The sequence below is a fragment of the Megalops cyprinoides genome, chromosome 18 (assembly GCF_013368585.1).
Source record: "Megalops cyprinoides isolate fMegCyp1 chromosome 18, fMegCyp1.pri, whole genome shotgun sequence".
In the NCBI taxonomy this organism is placed as follows: domain Eukaryota; kingdom Metazoa; phylum Chordata; class Actinopteri; order Elopiformes; family Megalopidae; genus Megalops; species Megalops cyprinoides.
Window position 1 is genome coordinate 21,171,152 of NC_050600.1, and position 18,956 is coordinate 21,190,107.

Below are 18,956 nucleotides of genomic sequence, written 5' to 3' on the forward strand. Positions count from 1 at the left end.
CGTCAGCTGGTTACCCTGTCTTGCCCCCATTCTGCATTTTTCACCCTTCCAGATCCAGCAAGCCACTAGGGAGTTCTGTAATAGTTTACATTGATGAGAAAACCCAGGATGTGAAACAAACGGAGACATACAGACCTGTGCAAGCTGTCAGTAAAAGCCCTCCTTGGCCACACGTGCATGGATCAGCCATCAGTTACCTTAGCACAGGCCTGGGCATGCCTGATGGTCCTCTGCATGGTAGGTTTTGCGCTGGCCAGTCAGTCATCTGCAGCTTGGGATCTCTCTGAGTAAGTCATCTACTGTAGTCAGAGGGCATTTCACAGCTCCTGTAATTTAAACTGCCACCATGGATAAAGGAGGATGTAAGCATCTTTAAAATCACTAAAGATGCAGATTTATTTTTAAGCTCCCTAACCTCTGGCTTGCATTGATTAATTAGCAGGAAAAAATGGATAGAAGGTCACACACTGAAGCAGCTTCAGAAATGTATTCATAACAGCCAAGTACTGGAACCAATGTGTCATTGTGAATATGGTCTGAAACAATTATATACTCCACTTTGGAAGTGGCTGATGTTTTTAATTAAAATCCAATTAACATATGAATGCAAGATTAGAGTGAACATTAACTGGTCAAGGACTTAAATTAAACCTTTTCAAGTAATATATGCAGAACAATTATTAGGCTGAAGCACATTAAATAACCAATGGCAGCACATATTATAATACATAGGGAGTATTACAATACAGAAATTCATAAATAAAGTTGCAAGAACATGTCATTGATACCGGCATTCTTCAAGTGTTAAGATGTCAATTGAATTTAGGGAAAGGTAGGATATAATCGGGCAGTTATCCAGCATGACAACAGTTCAACTTTACATAAACATCAGTTCTAAGCTCTCCAGTCCAAATTTGTTATAACACATCACTTTCCATATTTGTACAGAAAAGATAAAACATAGTACTATATGAACGTTGCCAAGACACAATTCTAAAATATATTTCACATTTAGTCTCAGCTGAGAAAGATCATTTCATTTAGACAAACCCAGGAAGAACAAGAACATTTACTCAGGACACACAAGGTAAAATATAATAACAATTCACACCAGAAAGGAAGAGCTCTTACTTAATAGTAGAGCTTTAGTCTGAAAATGACATTTAGTCTGTTGTGACTCAGCATATGTAGACAGAGCATCCAGAATGTTTCCTGTCAGTTATTGAAGCCCCCCCCCCCCTTCCTTTTTAAGATGACTATTTCGCTGCTTAAATGTCCATGACACAATTTAATTTCTGCTTTTTAAATGAAGCCTTTGGCTAATTTACTTCAGCAATGACGTGGAAAATGTTTTCTTCAAATAGATCTGCGCCACATTACGTTTGATATGCATTCTCCCCATTTTTGCATTAGCTGGTGATTAATCTTCTAGCTGGCAAAGATGGGCTGGTCTACTTCTCACATTTTTGGGATAAAATGCCAGTTTCTTCCTCTCTATGGGATACCGTAGAGATACACCTTAGTGTGTGATAGAGAGAAGGCTTGCAAAGTTATATTTAGCAGTTAACTTGCAATTCCTGCCTCTACCATTAGAGAGCACTCCTCTTTCACTGTGGAAAAAGTCAGCAATTTTCATTTCATTTCATGAACATAACAAAGCCTAAATGAAAATGTCGACAATGCTAAGATGAAGGAAAATGGAAGCTGTAAATTTTGCAGATGTTTTTTCTAACTAATTCTACATGATGATATATATATATATATTTTTTTTTAAGTAATTCAAGACTTCAAGTTAACATAACATTTGAGAAGCAATAAAATGCATGTGCAATAAAACGATTCACTCCCCTGATTGCAGATTAGTAATGCAATGGATTTTTTTTATCATTGAGCATCAGAAACACAAACAGTGCCATCAGGGTATGAAGAAGTAAATTAGGGTTGGTAAACTGAGATTGAACTGTGTCATGGACATCTGGCTGCAAGCTGATACAGTTTGGCACGCTGCAATAAGGGTTGTGGTCGAATGATGAATTTCATCACAGTTTGCTGACAGATGGTGCTAAACCCAAAGGCAATCTGTTTGTTAGTTCGTATTATTGAGTCATACACCGGTCCCAAAAAAGTCATGTGAGCATCATCTCAAATCTGCCATATTTTAAAGTAAAAAAAAGGAAAATTCACCAGGGGCCATTTTCTGAAAAGAAAAAAAAATCATTGATCAGAAATGTACAAGAAAAATTAAATATGTATACATAAAATAGAATTATTTTTGTTTTCTCAAAGAAATATTGTGATGTCAAATTGCACCAGTGGTCTTTGAAAGGAGGTTTGTAAACCCTTGCTAACAGACTTTACATTTCATCTTAACTGGTAATGTTCTCTGACTGAAAAATTAAAAAGTGCTTAGGTGGCCAGTCCATTCAAAGTAGCATATTTCTACTGATGAGGTTTAGTCCACAGCTCTGAAGGTGTAGAGATGTTTTCTAACCAATAGGTGACTGGAGCAGTGGGCATCTCATGTTCCTGTCCAATGGATTGCTCCAGTTAAGTCATAAAGGCCAGAGGTGGAATGAGGTCTGCTGATGTGGGGATCTGCTGTGGGTGCCGCTGATCGCAAGCAGTTTCCTCCAGCAGCGACGTGAGCGTGTTGTGAACCCGCACACCTGTTTTGCCACATGGAAACCGGGAAAGCGCGGCCCCTCAGGGGGGGGGGGCTTCGACGGCCAGCCTCAGCAACTGTCGCGGAAAACGCTGGCAACACGGCGGGGGGCCACCCTGTCCCTCTGCCTCGCGCGGCGGGGCGGGGGGACGCGACGCTGCCCCCCGGCCCTCCTCCGGGAGAGGGTGACGATGACGGCGGCCAGCGCGCTGAGCGCCAGCAGGACGCAGGCCCCGAAGAACAGTAGCGGCCTGTTCCCCAGCACCCTGGCGCACAGCGCGCATGTCGCCCGCGCCTCTGGCTGCAGGCAGGGCGCCTCGCCACCCAGCTCCGGGAACCCCCTGCGGGCCGCCACCTCCGCGTACGCCGAGACGGAGGCCTTGGCCGCCGAGGAGGAGGTGAAGAGGCCGAACTGGGGGCCGTGGCGGTCCTGCAGCTTCCAGGCGTAGAAGCCGCGCACGTTGACCCCGTCCAGCTGCCAGGCTGCAGGGGATAGGGACACAAACAGCTTCAGCCTTCATCCTCCAACCTCCATCACTCTGAAGCATCTAGCTCCCTCACTGTGCACAGCCTCTGTTTAATCTAACAGCCATGCACTCTGCCCTAAGCCTCAGAAAATAACTTTAGCATGTGCTGCATTTTCCTTTCAGTTATTGCCCTACCCCTTCTTTTAAAGTCTACCAAGCTCATAAAAAACGGTGCGATAGCCTGGTATGACATTGTTGCTCATTTAACTTAAACGGATACACTTCTGTTCTCTTGTGCTGGAAGTTGCTTTGAATAAGAGTGTCTGCTAAATGAGTGTAATGTAATGTAATATGTACGTATTCAGCTATTCAGCGCTAAAAACATAGGGCCTGGGTCTGCAATAGTTACACATTAGCGCCTTTGCAAAAAACCTTGGTATTATGTGCAATGAGCTGATGGTGTGTCTTAGTTGGGAGCTGCACTGTGTCGTTGTGAAGGTTAAAAGGTTTACTGCTTCTCTAATTGGCCGTTTATGCTAGCCTTAAGCAACATCACAGCTAATTCACATTATGCGCGAGCATCCAGCACTGTGTTCTCAACAGCTATGCCCACTTACCTGAATATGCTGTAATATCTCCCCCTTGCTGTGAGACGTAAGATAGGCTTTTTTCTCTAACGTGGTTGCAAAACATCTGTTTTATGACCATGCAGGGACTATTGCTCATGTTAGACACAGCCTCAGCTGAGCGGTTATTGAACCATTGGAGAGGGTAAGCACAGACTCCACAGCAGCCAAGCTGAAACAGCATGCCCCACGGCACATATTTACACTTCACACGAGTTCGTTGTGTTTTTTACTTCCTTTTTATGATTGCAAAGGTCCTCCATACAGTCCCATTTTATTAGGGGCACACGCTGATAAGGCTGTTTGCTTTAGAAGTGCTTTTACACCACTGCAGGTAGCAACGACACCTTTGGCCTCTGAAGTCTCAACCACTCCATAACCTGGGTGTTTTACGCTTAGCAACAGTTGTAACTAATGTACAGAACAGTAACACGCACATCCAAAATCCTCTGAGGCAGGTTCCAGACAGACTCCATTAGCACTAGTGACATTTCAAGTTATAACAGTTGTGAGAATCATGGGTTTTTAAGGTAGCGTTTTTATGTGTGTATTAAGTTGTATGAGGAGCTATTATCTCGAAACGTCACTTTCTGCGCTAATAAATCAACCACACTGGGAGCATGACAGTGTGCAGACATCATTCAGCTTTTAAGAGTTATAACCAAACCAAGGGCAGAAATTATTATTTATATGCGTAAATACCCTTGTGTTAGGCTGGTGTTGGGGCTCGTCATTTTCGTGTAGCGTGTAATATCATCAGTTTTTTCAGGACTACTCCATTCAAGGCCTGGAGGGCTACTATCCTATAGGTTTACTTATAATGCACTCTTTCTGAAATAAGGATAGTTGCTGAACTGATCCAATGTACACAATGAGTAGCTGAACCTGGTGAATAAGAACCTTACTGGGATGACAGTCCAGGCTGTTTGCTGTTATGAAAAAGAAGCTCATAAATGACTACACTTTATGCAAATAAATGTCTAACTTGCAAGTGTGAGATAGGCCTCACCCTTTAGCGCCTCCTGCAGGTAGCTCTTGAGGTAAAACTGCCTGAGCTGGTCATCTCTGGGGGCCAGGTCGTCCACGCCACTGGCCGTGACGATGATGCTCGGGTCTCCATACCGCTCCTTCACCCAGGACAGCGTCCTCCGCAGGCCCGAGGGTACCAGCGCCTGCCCCAGGGGCGAGGCGGGCCAGGTGGGGTCGGACAGCAGCTGGCAGTCGTGGTCGAGCAGGCGCGCAAGGCTGCTGTTGGCCCGTCGGTGCGCCACCAGCCGGGTGGTGAAGTGGTTGAGGGCGACGAAGTCCAGCGCCCCCTGAACCTCCCCCCTCTCCGCTTCGGAGAAGCGGGGCAGGGAGGAGCGGGAGAGGCCCCGGCTCCTCTTCTCCCGTAGGTACTCCCGCACCTCCTCTGGGTAGCCGCCTCCCTCAGCCGCCCCACCGAGGAACGGGTCCAGGAAGCAGGCCAGCTCGAAGAGCAGGAAGCGGCGGGCGGCGGCAGCGTGGGACCCCAGGAAGGGGTTGGCGGGCTCAGCGTAGTCGGCGTGCAGGGCAAAGGACACCAGCGCCCCCTGCTGGGCCCGGAACTCCCTCTCGTACAGCCGCCAAGTGGCGGCGTGCGCCAGCACCAGGTGGTGGGCGGCCAGGTAGGGGTCGCTGGCATTGTAGGCCTGGCTGAGCCGGTTGGGCTCGTTGATGGTGATCCACAGTGGCACCCACGGCCCCAGCTCCCTGAAGCACAGCGCCGCGTACTCCCGGAAGGCCTCCACTGTGCTCCTGTTCAGCCACCCGCCGGCCTCGTGCAGTGGCCCCGGCAGCCCCAACAGCGGGGGGTGGTGGGTGGGGTAGTAGAGGGTCACCATGGGCCGAATGTCCCGTTTCCAGAGCTCCATCAGCACGCAGCGGTAGTACCTCAGGGCCTCTGAGTTGACGGCGGAGAGGTCCCCATGGGGCAGGATGAGGGACCAGTTGAGGGCGAAGCGGTAGTGGCCGGCCCCCGTGGGCTCCAGCAGGCGCAGGTGCTTCTGAATGGCCAGGAAGTCTGAGCACTGGGGCCCGCGGGTCTGCAGCTGCACCCCCGCCACCGGCCGCAGGGTCCCGTCCCCGCTCAGGTTCCAGCGGTACAGGTGGGGGTCCGTGAACTGCGGAGAGAAGGGGCTGAGCCGCACCTGCGACAGAGGGGAAAGAACATACCCCTTCAGCCTGCTGGATGCCCCCGAATTCTCCACGGTGGTGGTGCACGCGGGAGCCTGAGATCTCGCTCAGTCAGGAATTGCTATCAATACCTAGCATTCTGTTTGCCAAGATGGAGGATTATATTACACCCGCTCTATGAGGCTCATCTCTCTCTTGTCCTTAAGTATTGAGTTCAGCAGCAGATGTGAGATTAGTATTGATTTAGATTTTGACATTAGTTATGTTGTTGAGTTTTTAATTATTGTGGCACTTTATTTAGGCTCAGTATGGCACTAGTTATTGTAGTCATGCAGTCATGCTTTCATGCATTTCCACTTCTATTGAAATGTGGTCTGATGTTTCTGAATGTATTGCTGTTGGATCTTACGTTATTACAGTGTATGCAATCACAAGCCTAGCTTTGTAAACAGCTCCAGTAGAGAGTATCTGTTAAAAAAATAAATGAAAATGCTGTGACTGGCTTGTGTTCATGGTTCTATAGGTTCAATCCCTGTCTCACTCTCTCACTGTCTGTCTGTACATCTATCTCTCTTTTTGTCTCTCCCCCTTGCCTCCCGCCCCTCCGCTCACCTGCAGGGTGGAGTCGGCCACGCCCCAGTGAAAGTCACAGGGAAACTGGCCCTGAATGTCCCGTGTCTCCTCATCTTCAGGGAAGCCGTTGTTGGCAATGACTCGCTTATAGAACTTGGCGGAGGTCTTCGGGGCCCTGGTCTTGTCCGGGAACTCAAAGCTGACATAGAAAAGGCCACGCCTCACTCTGTACCCATAGTTCCACTCGAATCCGTCCACCAGGGACCAGGCAGTGTAGCCAAACACTTGGACGCCGTCATGCACGATAGCTGCAACAGTAGGTACAGTCAACACGCATGGAGCATTAATTTACATATGCAGAGAAGCATGGGACATGTGGGGCTGTTTGTCATTACTCCAAGGGCTACTCTCAGAGCAGCTGATATTTTGCCTTTGTGGTGCTGTGATTGGTTAGATGAGGTTAGCAATATTAGCAAATAAGTATTCTCCTTAAGATGTCACCATACTTTGCTTTGGATAAAAGCGTCTGCCAAATGAATAAATGTAAATGTAAATGTAAGATATTCTGTGACTGGTCTGCTCTTATCATGACTAAAACTACTTCCCTGTGCAATGCTGACAAAGTCTAGGCCTGATGTCATTACACCATTATTCCATCAGCATACTCTATGTTCCACCAAGATTACTACGCTCTCCATAGGGCAACTGTCCTCTGACTGTCCTCTTCTGAAGGGGTAGTTCCACTCAGACACAATCCCTGTCTGTACTGGTCCCTCAGTGGTGGAATGAACTTCCCGTGGGGGTCAGGACAGTGGAATCACTGGCCATCTTCCGATACAGATTGAAGACCCACCTCTGCAGACTGCATCTCGGTTCCACCTCAATTCATACTTGCTACCTCTAGTACTTGCTGTTTATTTTACATGTCGTATTATGATGTGTTTTGGATTCTGTGATCTAGTGACTGATATATGGTAGTATACTTGGGGGTTGCCTTTGCCTAGACTGAGTGCAACAGTTAACTTGTGGTGGGGCTTGAATAGTGTTATGCTCACACTCACTGGTCTGGGAGTGTTGTTAGCCTGGTCTTATGTTTTATTGTGCTGGAAGTCACTCTGGATAAGAGCCTCTGCTAAATGAATGCACTGTAATATGTAATGCGTACATTGCAAATATCATGACTGCCTTCCTGCTGGAGTGGTTCTCAGCAGCTCACCTTGCAAGACTTGGTTGATGAACTTCTTCATTAAGTAAATGGCCACCGTGTCGTCGGTGCCCACCGAGGCGTCCGAGAACCAGCCATTCTCGGCGATGAAGACGCGGGGGCTCCCGTACTCCAACTTGACCCAGTTCAGCGCCTGCCGCAGATCCAGAGAGACCTGCTGGCCGAAGCGCGCCAGGCTCTGACCCAGCCGCAGGTTGTTGGGCCCGAAGGAGAAGGCGAAGAAGTCGGCCGTGCCGCGGACCCACTCCTTCTCGGTGGCGGTGAACTCAGGTACCAGGCCCGGGTTCTGCTGCCGCAGGGAGGCGGGGTAGTGCCCGCTCCCGTGGATGGGCTCGGCGAACCAGCCCAGCACCGCCTCCATGGACTCCTGGCACCGCTCCACGTTGAATGGCGAGGCCTGGCGCCCGAGGGGCTGCATCCAATGGGATCCCAGGGCGATGGACACCTGACCCTTCTGGCGGGGGCGGAAGTGTCTGTTGTATGTGTGCCACACCTTTGCATGGGCCTGAAATCATAGCATGTACACAGCAGCCCACAGGAGGTCTGTCAGTAAACATGTCAGTAAACAGCCAACAACAAACACACTCCTTCATGAACAACTCTTTCTGATATTACCTAAATATTTCCTAAATCTTAGTAAAATGAAAGAACTCCATGCATTACGTTGGCGAAGGCATTGACACTCAGGGACCCTCTCTCTGGAGGGAAGCCACAAATAACACTCCAGTCCTGGAGGTTCATTCATTACTTTATCATTAATCTTTACCATTACTACATACCACTTCCACACAATCTTGCTAATGGGTGGGACTTTGACCTCCAACACATACTTAGATCTCTTGTGTATTCTGACCCATGTCAATTGTGATGAATCGTTGTCATGCCATAGGTTGAACTTTGCAAATGATTGGCAATAATCTATACTAAATTGCTGAGAAATGCATATTGACATCTCATAATGCATGTTTTACTGTGTAGTTATTAATTACCACATTAATATTCAGCTATGAGAGATAAGGGTACAAGCAGCTCCTTCTACAGGTAACTAATTCACTGTCACAAGTTGTGCAATATTCCTCAGACATACAGGAAGAGTTCAAGAGCATCGCTGTTGTTGTTATTGTTGATTTTCCTTGACTTGTGCCACATTTATTTTGATGAAATATGAATTATACATTTTTGTTGAAAAAATTTTGTTGTGTCAGTTCATAAGAATGAATCTGAAACTGACAAGTTTTTTGTACAACACTCTGAATGACCATTGCTAAGATTTTTCCTCCTTTCATTTTAAGATTGCAACACAAACAGTAGAAGCAAACATCTCTGCCAAACCAGAGGAGATTAAAAAGCCAGGGACACAGGAGAAAGAGAGGGCTTTCACTGTGTTTTAATCCTATCCTGTGAGGGCATAGACAGTGAGATCAGGTGTGACGGGGCTGCACTGAGGCCTATCAGCCCGGCCTTACTCACCCTGATTAGATTGTGGGCCACGGTGAAGGTCGCCTGTGGGCTGTGGGTCCCTCCTGGGGCATGTAGCCCAGTTCTGTACCCCTGCCAGGCCACCAGGTAGGGGTTATGTATGGTGATCCAGTACTTCACCCGCGCCCCGTACGTCCGGAAACAGAAATCGGCGTAGTCGTTGAAAATATCCACCAGGGACTCATTGAGCCACCCACCATAGTCCTCCTGCAGTTTGAGGGGCAAGTCCCAGTGGAACAGGGTGACCACGGGTTCGATCCCCACCTTCCTCAGCCCGTCGATCATCCGGCTGTAGTGCAGCACCCCCGCGGGGATGGGGGAGGCACCCGACACTGTCCCGTTGGGGAACAGCCTGGGCCAGGACAGAGAGAAGGAGTAGGAGCGAGCCCCCAGGAGCCTGAGGGCAGAGACATCCTCCTGCCACAGCCAGTAGCTGTCGCTGGCCATGTCCGCCGTGGCTGCCGGGGAGTGGGAGTGCACCCAGTGATCCCAGATGGACGGGCCCTTCCCATCCTGGTCCCAGGAGCCCTCAGTTTGGAAGGCCGAGCTCCCGGTGCCCCACAGGAAGTCCTCCGGGAAGGTGCCGCGCAGGAACAGCCGGTCCTCGCTGACGGGGCCGGGTTGGACGCGTCGCCACAGCGACCGGCCGTCGCCCGCCGCGCCTGCGACACCCCTGCAGCCACACAGGATGAGGAGGAGGGTCCAGGGGAGAGCAGCCAGGGGTGACACGCAGAGGAGTCTGCAGAGTGCCATGGGTGATCCGAGGAGGCTCTGCAACCGGGCGACCGGTCAAGAGGAAGAGCGTCGGCCAATCCGTGAGCAATGGGCTGGAGTCCGGGAGTGGAGAGGCCCAGCGTGGATAAGCATGGCGGCCACAGAATGGCAGCAGAGCTGCAGGGAGCAGCAGTAGAGAGAAAAGTTGTCCTTGCACAAGCGCTGCTCAGCGGCACAGGCTCCGTCTGACGACTTGACCCGCGCGGACTTCCCTATCTCTCGCACCGCCCAGAGGCTCAAGGCTCGAATGCGCAGAAGGAGGGATCGCTCTGTCAATGATTACCCTGGACTCTGATCCCCTTTAATGGGCGAGAGAGAGTGGAGAGCCGCAGGGCAGCGCTAACGTCTCTCTGACGGCTTACGCTCTTATTCTTTCTCTCTCTCTCTCTGTCTCTTTTCCCCCTGCTCTCTCTCGCTCTCTGTCTCTTATCGCATGCTCCTATTCCTCTTCTCTTCATCTCTCTGTCAACTGATGTCTTTCTCTCCCTCTTTGTCTTTCATTTGCTCTCTCCAAAAAAAGCAAAAACAATTACAAAGTCCATCAATTAAGTGACGCTGAAGTGCTATCAGATCTTAAGGTCTTGCACTGGGTTCAAGTTCAACATAATCTGATGACATGCATATTGTTATGCCACCTGAGCTAGGGAGAACAGGTAAACAGCAGCCCTATCAGAGACGCGCTGTACAAGTGCATGCTAAGGATCTTGACCTTGTTTTCGGTGAAGCTCCAAACCTCATTACCATCCCTGTTACCAGGATAGTCTCCTTTATTCTCTCTCTGACTGAAAGTTTCTCACGCATAACCCATCTCATCTGACATTTGTTGCTAATGATCAGGAGACTGAAGTAATGCTACGAATTACTTTTACAGCTGTCTGCTGAAATGCAGCAAAGCACAAATATGACAAAGGAAAAAAAACTGATCTGTTCTCTTGAGAAAGGCTGTCAATTAATGCATCATGTGAAACCTGATTTTGCCAGCAACCTTATTTGAGAATTCATGCACTTGAAAGAGGTCCAAATATTTTGCAGATTCACACTGCAGTGTGAAGAAGTGTCCGTTCTCTTCCCTTTAAAATGGGCTTCTCTCAGATCCATGGAGAATTGCATCAGCTGCATTGTGGGAACATGTGGGGCATTTATTCGGTCACAAGGAAATAATTACTATATTCACGACCTCAAAATGCAAATATTAACTATCAAATATGTATCAGTATCAAATATAAACATTGTTACAATACTGGATGATATCACTATAGGGGTTTCTAAGTTTGTTTGTCCAGTAAAATAGACATTTTATCCTGGACTCTGGTTCAGCTGACTCCTCCTTCCACCTCCCAGCTCCTCCCTATTTAAAAACACCTCCTTCATCTCATGGTGAACCTGACCTTCATTGTGACAATATTGGTGAATATGATGATGATGATGATGATGACGATGGTGATGATGATGATGCTAATGATATCGAAGATGACGATGACTACGGCAACTGTAGTTAATATTATTCTTACTATGAGCAGTGCTCTCCCACATCACCTAAGTGCCTTGCAGTTCACGCTCAGTGACACATCTGGAACTCTGCATTTCAGGAGCTCAAGCTCTGTGGCAAACAGCAGACCACTACAAGCACGGCAAGCAGACAACTCTCACGCACAGCAAACTGAATCTAGCCAGACGGCTCAGCTGCAGCATCATAGCACCTTTGGACAAACAGCCCTCATAAAGCTTTATTATTCCCACAAACATCTTTAAAGAAGCCACTGCAGGTGTGGCTGTTATTTGGCTGTAGAAGAACATTACCCAAAGCCAAATAGGTAACAGTGGAGATACATAAGATGATGATGATGATGATGATGATGATGACAGAAAGGTCTGACACGAATGTTCCTCCTTATGACGCGTGTCCTCAGTGGTGTTCGTATCTCGGAGATTTGATTACGAACAAGAACAGCCGAGAAAATATACCATGTTCTGCTCGGCCCAATTTCACGTAGCCCGCGGGCGCAAACCAATGGGCTTATTGAGGTAACTAATGGGGAGTACACAGACAGGTTTACAACATCGGTCTCATACTGTGGCGTAACTGTGTATCGTTTCCTTTGCCAGCTTCTCTATCTGAGTTAACCGTTTGATAAAATGTCTGGCCAAAGATCCACACTGACCTTCCCTATCACCTTTCTGATATTGCCTTTAAACAGACATGTCTGTTGACCTAGCTCATAAATACAGCTAGTCACATTAATTCAGGTGCTATGTGCTCTGAGGCCTGGCTTTGTGGATCAGTGCATACACTACAATTAGCAAAGATATTACTATTGCCAGGCAATAGAGTGGCAGAGGTTGATGTTCAGACAGAATGCTCTACAGATGTGAAGGACAAAATGCCAGATCATCAGAGCCCTGTAAAGAAGAGGCCTACAGAAGGACCCAAAGAAAAAAGGTAACTGACCAATGCAGAACTTGTAGCTGAAACAGTCAGCCATCAGATTAATGTGCCATTGATTCAGGTACACAAGGCTGTCAGGGCTGGGGCTTCAGAGAGAAATGCTTCTTAGAGGGCACACTAAAGAAGGGTCGCTCAATGACAATATAAAACCCCAGGAAAGCTTTCTGTTGGACATCCCGTTGTGATTCAGCCTGGGCAAGAGCTGCTGACTTACTGCTTGCTTGGCTGTCCAAATAACAACTTCGCCTGGTCACCAATTTTCAATCGAAATAAACCCAAATCAGTTTAATGCTTCAAACAGATACAGCGTGCAAAATACATGGTAACTTGAACACACATTTTTTCACATTTTATCCCTGCAAAGCACAATTACAAATCGCCATGTGAATTATTTTTTGGCAAGAGGTAAGAACGCGGATTCATCCAGACATGAAAAATAGCCCACCGCCTTGCAGTGGCAACTTACAGTGAAGCTTGATGTGAAAAACACTTTCATAAGGGACATTAAACTCACTTTAATTGACTGTGTACATAGTCTTTGTTTGCTTATGCACAAAAATACCTTTTTCAATGGAAACTCTCTCCTGTGGTGTGGCCTGTTGGGTAAACGCCAAACCGGTATCAGCCCTCTTGATAACTGAGCAAACGAAGCTCATATTCAGAGAACCCCCAGGCTGCTCCTTCTCAAGGGAAAGCTCCTGGTTGTATATGCTCAACATTAATTAATCTGAAAATTGAGGGCAATCTATTCAGTTTTTGTCACGTACATTCAACTATATCTTTCTTTAATCTTTACTCTAATTCCCAAATGTTTTTGTCTTGAGACCTCAAAGTGGACGTATATTTTAAAAGTTAATGAGAAGAAGTTATTGTCCGTCTTTTCTCCCAGAGCACCCTTTTGGGCCGTGGTTGCTCACAGTTGTTTCTGATATAATATAATTAATGTGACATGTTTTTTTGTCTGTAGCATGTGTGGTATTTATAGAGGAACAAAGTGTGAATGCTGAAAGTTTTCCACCAGTTCACAACAATGTGCTATTAGCTAGTTCACTTCACTTTACTGCTTTATTAGAGCAGCATTTTATGTCTGTTAGCTGATAGGGAGACAAGGATATTACTTTCTGTAAATCTTATCTATTAACTGTTAACAAATTCTTGTCGCTCTGCTGAACATGCGGTGTATTATATGCAATTGCTCCGGTGTATCATCCACAAGTACAACACTTGACCAGTTTGTCAAGGAAACTGCTGGAACCAGCCAGCTTTTGTAAACTGTGATGATAACAATCGCCGCCCAGCCATATGTACTTTCTCAGCTGTAAATCTAAGTCCACAGTACAGTGCAGTGCAGCAAGTCCTGAGGAAGCTGGTGTTACAGCAGTCGTGAGTATTAGCATGAATTAGGACGTATATGTTCAACTCGTATTGAACTCCTAGCCGGTGGGTGTCTAAATTCTTTCATTAAAAAATAGAAGTGAAAAAATGGGTACACCATGAAAAGGAAAACACACATTTTTTACTCTCCCTCCTTGACTACCGTAGCACTTGCCCTGACTAATCTGGTCTTAACAAGAAGTAAAACCAAAACATCAAAGAGGACAAAACAGGGCACTGATGACAATTACTGGGGCAGCATCACAAATTTACAGTATAGCTTAAACATGTAAAACGGGCAAAAACGATACCTGGAGCAAGGCAACGATGCCAAGGGGGTCTGGAAGGACACGAAAATAAATATGAGACACAAGAACACTCCCGAGGGCTGGTCCAGGCCAAGGGGTCCCTGAAGAGAATCACTCTGCCAATGAGCTTAATTGGATCTCGGTGTGGGTGAATAAGCGTTACTTTTCTACGAAGCAACAACTGGCCTGCAAAGATTTCACACAAACAGCGGATGCTGACGCCTGTCCTTCTGAGATTACTTGAAGCCTTGTGAGGAGTCAATGGGGACATTTTAGAGGCAATTAAACTGCCTGCTGGAATTGTTTAAATCCCCACCTGTAAGGCTCCTCAGTATGAAAACAAAACCAAGGGACAGTGGTAGGCTTGACATAATTACTTTACGTTACATTAAATTACGTTACATGCATTTAGCATGTGCTACCTTACAATTTAGCAGACCCTACCTTGCAGGAATCAGTTTCTTGGTGAGTTCAATCAGTTCATTAAAGATTTTTACAAAAGCTGAAGTGAAACTAATATTGGATGACTATCCCCATAGCTCCCCTTTTCTAAATAGCTCTTTTTGAGGTTTGTGCTTTGAATTTGCAGTAGGGAATTTTCTTTGATTGAACAGCACTGATGCTATACCTGCCAGAGGCTGCAATTACATATTACTAAGTGGATCAAAGACTTAGTATTAATCCAGCCCAAACTGAGTTAAATTTCCCCATCAAATTATAAAATAAGAAGTCGAAGTATGTAGTTACTTATTCGCCAAATCAGCACTGTATCTGTTCCGTAAAGAAGCAAATGTGAAGAAATACAATCTGCGCGTTCACTGGGAGTTTCAATTTCCAGCTGACAAAAAAAAAAAAAAAAGATTTGCAGTTGCAATGTCTCTCTATTGAATAACAGAATGGTAACGATTTTGCGGTTGCTCGGGCGGTGATAAAGGAGTTGACCGTGTTAATCCGATAAGCAAATATATACGAATGTGAGCCCCAGGTCTGTGTCTATAAAATGCTAACAATGTTTGCAGTATCCAGGGTAGCTGTACAGCAAGAGAAGTGTGGGGCTATTGTATTATAGCGTAACGGACGTCTGTCTTATTTGAACACTGTCATTGTTAATGGGAGATGTGACCTTACGTCCTGTCATTTGTCCAGAACAAAATCACCGTGTCGCATTTCCACCCGCTCCCTTTTAGAATGCCGTAAAGGAAATAACAGGAGAGATTGATTCATCTGAAATGACTCCGATATGACCGCGTTAAATGTCTTTCCACTGCCGATTGTTCTACTTGTGTTCATCCAGCAGAGGGCGCACTTGATAATTTTGAATTTGAGGTCGATTTTTAGAAAGGAGTTGTAATATTTTTTATCATAATATTTATTCAGTCTTTTTAAAGAAAACGTTACAGCTAAGAGTGAAGACAGTGATTCATATAATGCTTAAAACATAAAACGTAAGATCACTAGGAATGACGATGATGGAGATGAAGATGACAACGATGGAAAGGATTATGACATCTTATTTACTACCTGATTATTGTATGCAGTTAGCAGTCCTGTTCAGTAGGGGGCAGAGAAGACATCCTAAAACACCATCTGCTGACTGACTATCAAGTCTATTAGTCTTGGCCTCTTCCTGTTAACACTCTGCAGACGGTTAGAGTTTTTACTACCTGATTGGCTATTTTGTCCATGTCCCCCCTGGCTGATGTAATTCAGTGTACAAGTAAAGAAAAACTGTACCACTACTTGTACAGAGATGCAGCCAACATGTTGCACTCTGTGTTTAAGGAGCAGAGAACTATAAGAACACAATGACCACACAGCAGCCACAGGCTTCAGTAGGAACGTTGACCTCAGTGACTGCCCATATGCAGGGTTGCTTAGGACCTGTGACATCAGACAGGCCTTCAAGTGTACCTTTTTTTTCTGGCGGAGCAAACCAGAGTTTCACACTCTGAACACACATGCATGACCAAAACCCTGCTGCGTCCAGCACTGCGTTCTACTGTAACATTACAATCCACTCTAGCATTACATTCTGCCTCATTCCTCACACAATGACATATCTCCTACATGCCTCTGCATATTCCCTCCGTTCCATTTCAGGTTACCGGATGCCATGCACACCCTTGTTAGGCCACTCACACGGGAGAGAGAGAGAGAGAGAGAGAGAGAGAGAGACATGGCAGAGATGAAGGGACAACATGAGAAAAGTATTCAAACTGGGTCAGAACCACAGAGACAGTAAAAGGACAGAAACAGCTCGCAACACCTTCTTCTGAGGAACTGAATGTGTGAATTAACGGCAGATGCAATTAGTTGTAGGAAATGAACATTTTCTGTGGCCCACAGATACTAGACCATGACATCCCAGGAGGGACACGCATGGGGACTTTGTAAGACGTTGCTTCTCTTGCCCCCCCTGCTGGTCAGATTGCTCTCCCCATGCCCGTGGTTAACAACATGAAACGATACACATTGCCTGAGAGAGAGTGGCAGTGATGGCACCTGTTTATTCTGTTGGAACGCTCTCTGTGGGTAGCTACTGTATGTTAGGGCTGAAGAACCTAATTATGATGTAAGCGCTAACTTACTCTGCTGAAGTGATGGGGATCCACATACATGCACACACCCTTTCTGAAACAAAAATCAGTAAATAAATAGCCTGCCATTTCCCACATACATACATATGTACATATATATGAATAATAGAGTGAGTGTGTGTGTGTGTGTGTGTGTGAGAGAGAGAGAGAGAGAGAGAGAGAGAGAGAGACAGAGATCAGCTCACAGTCTAGTAAGGAACCTGCACTGTGCTAGTAGGAGCATTGTACAGCAGTGATAATGATGTGGAGGGAGTCATTAGTGCCAGTCACAGCAGTGAGGAAGAGCACTCAGTGGAGAGGTAACAGATCCATGCAGCTCTCTGCGAACTGCAAATGTGAATTACAGTTTCACTAAAGGACTCATTAGAACTGCATGCGAGCAGCCTGCAGTGGGTTTCTTTAAATATAGTATTTAAATTCTGTGATGGAGGGTTTGCCCCTCCTTTGTGAATGCTCAGCCTCCAGGAGTTTTGTTAGGTCTGTGTTTGAAACTAAAATATTTTTTTATGCAGTTCATCTCTGATCCTTAGCATATACAGTATAAACCTCTTGTGATTAGAGGTTAACACACACCGTGAATGGGCTCACTGCGTTGAACAAACCTTTGCAAAACAGTGTCAAAATACAAAATGGATTTTAAAAGGATATTTTAAACAGATATCTTATGTAAACAGATATCTTATAATCTTTATTCAAAGATTATAATTACCACTTTCATATTGAAAACTGTATGAACTAATTGAAGAATATATGCATAAAACTGCATAATTATGTATGCCTGTAAAGCACAGAGAGAACTGGCAATCATGGATAGACTTTGTGATTCATGTGCTGATTGAAGTGTGTCCATCCACTTTCAGTAAGTGCATCATCCTTCAGAGAGTCATATAGAGCCAGAGCTGGGATTGGTAGGCACAGGGCATGAGGTGGGACCATGCCCTAAGTGGGAAGCCAAGTCCATTGCAGTAGTTCTCCCAGCAAATCAAATTGGCAGCCTTTGGAGTCATGCTCCTCACCACTACACCACACTGTTTCCCACTGAGAGTGAGTGTCTTTGACTCATGCTCGGACACCCATGCAAACATAGGGAACTCCACATGGACAAGAGTCAATTTAGGCTCCTTGTCTTGCCTGTACAGATCCTCTAACACTGCATCAAACCTTACCTGGAACTCTTCCAGGGTTTCTGTTTCCACTATATGAGTTTTGGTAAATCGTGCTTTAATAACTTTGTGTGTGGGGGGAAAATACCTCCACGTTTGTGCAAAATTTAACTTAAACCACTGCAGTTTCCGTATTCAGCGCTCAAATATTTATGATTTATTTGAGAGGAGAAATGATGAATGTGCTCGGGGTGCTGTGGCACATGTGCAGTGCGTTTCTGTTTAGTCACTGAGGTGACAGGCGCACACTCAGCGAGAAGAGAAACGATTACGCAGTCTCAGCGGAGCGGGTCAGGTTTGGCGCTGACGTGACCTCCGAGAGTCCCACGGAGCGCTGCGTATGAATATTTCAGAACGCTCCCTCGCAGCTGGTCGCCCCCCCCCCCCCCCCCCCCCAATTTAAAAAAAAGCCCACTATCCTCAAACGCCTTTGTGTTTACGGTGCACTTTGCAGAAAAGCGCGACCGCTTTATGGCGCATTGCCGGGAAAATGCTTACGGTAACAACCGCTCCAGTTTTCCTGCAGTGGCGGAGGGTGAGCTGGAAACAGGGGAAGCCCGAACACAACCTTTAAATCTGTCATTACTTTCAACCTGTTCCCCTTTATCCTCATTAAAAAATTAATCGACACCAATCGCGTAATTAGAATAAATAACTATGCTCACGAAACACCGCAGATTGTCTGAAATTTGTGTGCTGTTGCGAAAGGTACAGGATGATAGATTTGAAGGTAGTGTTCGGGCTTCCCCTGTTTCCAGCTCACCCTCCGCCACTGGTTGCGTTCAAGACCCTTGTGTTTCCAGAATGTTCCACCTGCTTTCAGCCACATGAGTAGCACCTGTGACTGATTAGTTGTCAGTTTAAATTGATCCTCTGAGGCATGCTGGAAGTGTTTGTTTCAGGTCTCACTTCTGTCAGTCTTAGTTGGTTGAGAGGTCACTGCTTCAGAGGACTTGAGAAGCAAAATGGTAAGAAATGTATTGCATGTTCCTAAATTCCTCTTTTTTCATGTGGTTGTACTGCATTTTGATTCTGTGATGTGGTTAATTTCACTTTTTTAACTTTGATTTCTCTGTAGACTGTTTTGGACCTGGCAGGCAGGCAGTGA

The 18,956-nt window shown here is 46.2% G+C and overlaps 1 protein-coding gene across 1 annotated transcript; it reads right to left on the reverse strand.

Annotated features, from left to right (window-relative positions):
* Positions 1-2,732: 2,732 nt before the first annotated feature.
* klb (klotho beta) lies at positions 2,733-9,939 on the reverse strand. Its single transcript, XM_036551883.1, has 5 exons — positions 9,178-9,939; positions 7,699-8,212; positions 6,522-6,790; positions 4,765-5,923; positions 2,733-3,145 (listed from the first exon to the last, which is right to left on the reverse strand). The coding sequence occupies exons 1-5, from the start codon at positions 9,937-9,939 to the stop codon at positions 2,733-2,735; spliced, it is 3,117 nt and encodes a 1,038-aa protein (XP_036407776.1).
* Positions 9,940-18,956: the final 9,017 nt, after the last annotated feature.